The 5529-nt window shown below is 44.1% G+C and overlaps 1 protein-coding gene and 1 long non-coding RNA gene across 3 annotated transcripts; both read left to right on the forward strand.

Annotated features, from left to right (window-relative positions):
* The first annotated feature begins 1072 nt into the window (after window positions 1–1072).
* On the forward strand, window positions 1073–2077 carry LOC120906046. 2 transcript variants are annotated; one of them, XR_005740005.1, is made up of 3 exons: window positions 1073–1617; window positions 1683–1786; window positions 1873–2077. It is a non-coding gene; the product is annotated as an uncharacterized LOC120906046 (long non-coding RNA). The 2 variants fall into 2 exon arrangements; XR_005740006.1 differs by having other exon boundaries at window positions 1689–1786.
* Window positions 2078–2789: 712 nt separating this feature from the next.
* Window positions 2790–3924, forward strand: LOC120905945. Its single transcript, XM_040317311.1, has 4 exons — window positions 2790–2827; window positions 2901–3345; window positions 3421–3728; window positions 3813–3924. Exons 2-4 carry the CDS (start codon window positions 3302–3304, stop codon window positions 3848–3850), a joined length of 390 nt encoding a protein of 129 aa, XP_040173245.1. The 5' UTR covers window positions 2790–2827; window positions 2901–3301; the 3' UTR covers window positions 3851–3924.
* Window positions 3925–5529: the final 1605 nt, after the last annotated feature.

Here is a 5529-nt window from a genome sequence, read left to right on the forward strand (position 1 = left end):
TCTCGTTTTTTATTAACGACGTCACACTGGCCATTACGGAAGCAGATTGTCTGCTTTATGCGGATGATGTTAGGCTGTTTCGTATCGTACGGAACACTTCCGACTCTCTTTCTCTGCAAAGATCGATTGATGTTTTCTCTGACTGGTGTATCAACAACGACCTGCTAATTTCTGTTGATAAGTGTACGTCAATGTCTTTCTTTAGAATAGCTAGTCCGATAAGGTATATCTATAGCATATCAGGGACACAACTGCCGCGGTGCAATACGGTCAGGGATTTAGGAGTCACCCTGGATCGCAAACTAGATTTCCGACAACATTACTGTGATATTTTAGACAAAGCTAACAAAATGCTAGGATTTATTCGTCGACATTCGAGAGAACTCAATGACCCACACTGCCTGTTAACTCTGTATAAGTCCTATGTTCGTTCCATCCTCGAGTTTAGTTCTACAGTTTGGTGACCGTTCTCTAGTGTTTGGTCCAATAGAATAGAAGCTGTCCAAAAGAGAGTTACTCGTATTGTCCTACACTTCACTCCGTGGCGTAATGTAACCCCTCGACCATCGTATCATACTCGTTGTTTGTTGTTTGGTTTGGACACACTTGCTAGGAGACGTGATATCCTGGAAATCCTCTGTGATGTTTCCGGTGTACAAAAAGGGGATAAAAACTCTGCTGAGAACTACCGCGGTATAACCACCTTGCCTTCTTGTGCCAAGGTGTTTGAGATCGTCATACAAAACTCGCTAATGTATCACTGTCCAGATACCCAATGTACGTTTTTGTCCAAACTTATTGTCGGTGAGATAGATTCGCCAGAACTACTGGCTAGAGTCAACATAAATGTCCCTCCTAGAGTGTTCCGTAACTACAGACTAATAAGAACTGACCTTACAAGACGTGCATACAGCGAGAACGACCCAATGACTGCGATGGACCGTAAGTTTAATCAGCGTTCCAAATGACAATCGGACAGCATCTCACTATAGCGAGCCCGATGACAGCTTGACGTTTCCATACTGAGACGCTGCCTTTGGCCTTTGGCTGCCTCCCCATACTGAGCGAGCATTGTCTTTCTCATCGCCATGGTGAGCTGCAGAGGTTTGTATGGTGAGCATTCTGGCTAGCGCCAAATTTTCTCATGAGACGATCTGGCGCGCTTCATCGATTCGATGAGATGCCTTCCCAAGTAGCAGAGCCGAAGTTTTTCAGAGATTTTTCTGTGTGCCAAAGCGAGATGCCCTGAGAACTTCTCTCTCTAGATTTTGGACAGCAAACCGCCGCGCGTGTAGAGGTGGGTGCGTGTGACGAAAAATGATGGATGAAAAACGCGAGGAGCTGGGTCTGAAGTCTTTCGTTGGTCACACACACATGCATCTACCAGCGGATTGCGCTACACCGAGTCTACCCATCTCTCTCGATCTACCATGATTTTTTCTGCTATCGCACTCATCCGGGTTTTAGGCATCCTCAGTCTGCCCAGAACTTTCGTTGTGGAAAGATGTGCGGGAGTGATGTGCGATTTCTTGTGGTCCCTACTTTCCTTGTTTACGTTTTGCGCAGTGTTGCTTCTTCTTCCATTGTGGAATGATTTATCCTAGCTAACTTGTTGAGGTAAGTTTCTTAATCTCATATTTGCTTTAATGTACTAATTCAACTAATGCTTATCGTCTTCAAAGTTACAGGTGCATGCGCCATTCATCAACGCCTACGTGTTGGCATCATCAACAATCTTTAAAGTGGGTGACGAAAAGAAATTGTTTTCCAGTTTTAAAATATTAAGGTAAGTTTTGCTCTCATCATAGACGTAAAACTATCCAAAGTAATACGTACTACATGCATTTATTATTGGTTCATTTTTATTGACAGCGTTCAGCACAACTCAGCCACAAAACAACGCACTGGATTACGCTAAGAACCTGTCGAAACGCGCGCAGCCCCCGGGAGCGGTAGGAGAAAGGAAGAACGAGAGGAGGAAAAACTAAAGCCAGCGCGCAGCTCTGATGGTACCCCGGACGCGGTAAGAAGAAAAAAGATCGAGAGGAGGAAGAAGGGTAAATTTGGAAGGGGGAGACCGTTCTGCCGTCTCCACAGTGTGAGTATGCCAAAACACGTGTTGGAAGGAGAGAAAAAGTGTGGAATAAACCGCATGCGAATGCGTGCATACAGCAAAAGTAAACATGTGTGCCTCATCATTTCTATAAGCAATCCGAAAAAGGGGTGGAGCAAACACATTGGTATGCGTGAGATGCAGAAGAAATCGGAGTTTTATAGTATGTGTGAACGCGATCGTTCGGGTGGAAGGTGTCTATGTGTGCGTGAAACCACATTTACACTTCTTCTGCAAGTGGGTACGTAAGTGGGGCCATATGTGTACGACACGATCCCATACAAAACTTCGGCTTTTGCGGACTGGGTCACAACACTGCCTTTGTCGCTCGGCGAATTAATTTACGTTTCACTCAGAATATCCAAGAACATTTAACAGTTTTAGGACTAATATAGTGTAAAACAATTGCTGAACGATTTAACGTTGCGCCAAAGCTAATTAAATTTGTTTTGCTCTTCGAAAAATCGTTCAACTAAATCCTATTGTTTAGAACATTAAAAGTTCCGAGGAGTGTTGTTTTTTTTCTTTTTGTTCTTCTTTTTTAGGTATAATTAAAAATGTTCCCAGAAAAATTAAAGCAAAGTGGATTGCTTTATAAGAAAGCCGCAAAGCTGGAAGAACAGCTTGAGAAAGCAGGGGAACTGCAGAATGATCACGCCGGACCGAGCAACCAGTCACCGGTTGTGCAATCTGCTGAAGGTAACTACTAAAAATGTATGTTTATATATAATATATATAATATCTGAAATAAAAAACAACTAATATCTTCCCTAATTCTTTGTTGTAGATGTTGCTATGAGTGACCCCTATGAAGAGCCTATGGCGTCTATGGAAGAGGTGTATTTGAACGAAAACGGTGACGATGATGACCGTATCAGCGATGAAGGATCCATCCACAACGAAGATACCGACGGCGAAGAGTATTTGGAGGAAGAGTATTTGGAGGGAGAATTTTTGGAGGAGGCGAGTCTGGAAATTGATCCAGAAAGCGCGAAGCTACGAGACTCTTTGCGAACTTGGTTGATTCGCAATAAAGTTGCTCGTAGCGGAAGCAATAGTTTACTTGCAATACTGCGAAAAGCGTCTTCTCTTTTTGCTTTTTCATCTCTTCCGCAGGATGTTAGGACATTACTGAAAGCTCCGGTGAACGTCAGCCAGCAGATAACTTAGGTTCCAGGTGGAGGTGAAATGTGGTACCAAGGCGTTGAATGTTGTTTTCAGCATTATTTCCGGTAAACTATTTATTGTTAAAGTAATTGAGTAATGCATTTCTAACGTTACTATCATTTTCTTTAATTTTTATACAGTGGCGTGGACGTATCAGAAGATGAATTTGAGCTGAATCTTTCAGTGGATGGAATACCCATTTATGATCGCAGCGCTATACAGATGTGGCCTATACTGATGCAGTTACACAATATGCCGAATGTTCCTGTTGTGGTGGTAGGGATATTTTGCGGCACTTCAAAACCATCCGATGTTGAGCCTTTCCTGAGACCTTTAGTGGAGGAACTTAATAGGCTACATGATAACAAAATGACTCTGAATGGCAAAAAAATATCTGTTTCGGTTAGAGTTATTATCGCTGACTCGCCTGCACGTGCATTTATTAAACGTAAGGATTTTTTTTCTATAAAATGTTTTATTAAAAACGTGCTTAGGTTCTATTTAACAATAATATTTACAATGAACATCGCAGAACTTCTATGTCAATCACAGCATCATTGTTTCCAATGATGTGGATGACATAGTTCGCAAACAAACTTAGGATATAGCTGCGTTTACAGTATCGGACATAAAGATAGAACCCTGGTGTTTTCATCGCACCGTGTACTTGTTTTGCCACGTAGCTTGTGTTTATGTGTGTGTGTGTGTGTGTGTGTGTGTGTGTGTGTGTGTGTGTGTGTGTGTGTGTGTGTGTGTGTGTGTGTGTGTGTGTGTGTGTGTGTGTGTGTGAGTGTGTGTGTGTGTGTGTGTGTGTGTGTGTGTGTGTGTGTGTGTGTGTGTGTGTGTGTGAGTGCGCGGGTTTTTGTCTGAAGAAACGTAGCTTGACATGGTTTCATATTGCGTTGAAAGCATTCTGTTTATGTTTGCACGCCATTGAAAGGCATGCGTGCATCTCTGCGTTGAACGTTGTGTGCGCATGGGAAACTTTGTGTGTGCATTGAGCAAGAGCGCAGGTGTTCTTTTCAATGGGCGTTTTGTTTCATGAGCGCGGCAGTATTCTGTTCTGGTTTTGAATGGGTAGATGCTCACTCGCTTACTCATTGATAGTTTTTATCAATACACTTTTTTGCTGCTCGACAACGATGTGATTCATCGCGTATAAAAGCGGAACGCAGGCAGTGCACGGCATCAGTCGTGTCCAAGTTTTTAACCAGTGTGTTCTTGACGGTCTAAGCAAGCAATTTTAGTAACAATGGGTCGAGGTAAACATTGTACCGATTATCAGCGCCATATCATTAAGCGAATGGCGGCTGCTGGCATTAAGCGCAGAACGATCGAGTTCGTGATGGAACGATCGCGCACCTTTGTGGCAAACGCGCTTCGGACAACCGAAACGCGCAAGTCACCCGGACGTCCTCGAAAGACCACGGCGGAGGAAGACCGTAAGATCGTAAACATATCGAAGAAACATCCGTTTAGCTCGGCACCAGAGATCCGAGGCAGACTGAAATTGGCGGTGACGCCGAGAACAGTTCAGCGAAGATTGGTCAGTGCCGGGCTACTCGCGCGAGTGCCACGCAAAGTGCCCAATTTAACACCTGCGCATAAAAACGCACGGGTGTTATTTGCAATTGAGCACATGTTCTTCGATGAGGAGGATTGGCGCAGGGTTTTGTGGTCAGACGAGTCGAAATTCAATCGACAGGGGTCGGACGGACGCAGGTTGGTTCGGCGCCCTGTTAATTGTGCTCTTGATCCGAAGTACTGCTTCAAAACTTTCAAGCATGGCGGTGGTAGTCTCATGGTGTGGGGATGCTTCTCCTACTATGGGATGGGTCCGTTGGTTCGAATCCACGGTAATTTAAATCGTTTTGGGTATCGAGACATTCTTGATACTCATTTGCTATCGCATGCTAGGAAGAACCTTCCTCGGTCTTGGATGTTTATGCAAGACAACGATTCTAAGCATACTTCCGGGACTGTCCAAACTTGGCTTGCTGACAACAATGTCAAAACAATGAAGTGGCCTGCCCTTAGCCCGGATCTCACTCCCATTGAGAACCTCTGGGCAATATTCAAGAAGAGGCTGGGTAAAAACATACCGGAAGATCTGGATCACCTCTTCGATCACATGCAAGAGGTGTGGAGCAAAATTCCACCTGAAACGATCCAGAATCTGGTGATGTCGATGCGTCAACGCATGATATATGTCATCGTGGGCGACGGCAATAAGATCAAAAACTGAGCTT

This window comes from Anopheles arabiensis, chromosome 2 (genome assembly GCF_016920715.1).
Source record: "Anopheles arabiensis isolate DONGOLA chromosome 2, AaraD3, whole genome shotgun sequence".
NCBI lineage: Eukaryota > Metazoa > Arthropoda > Insecta > Diptera > Culicidae > Anopheles > Anopheles arabiensis.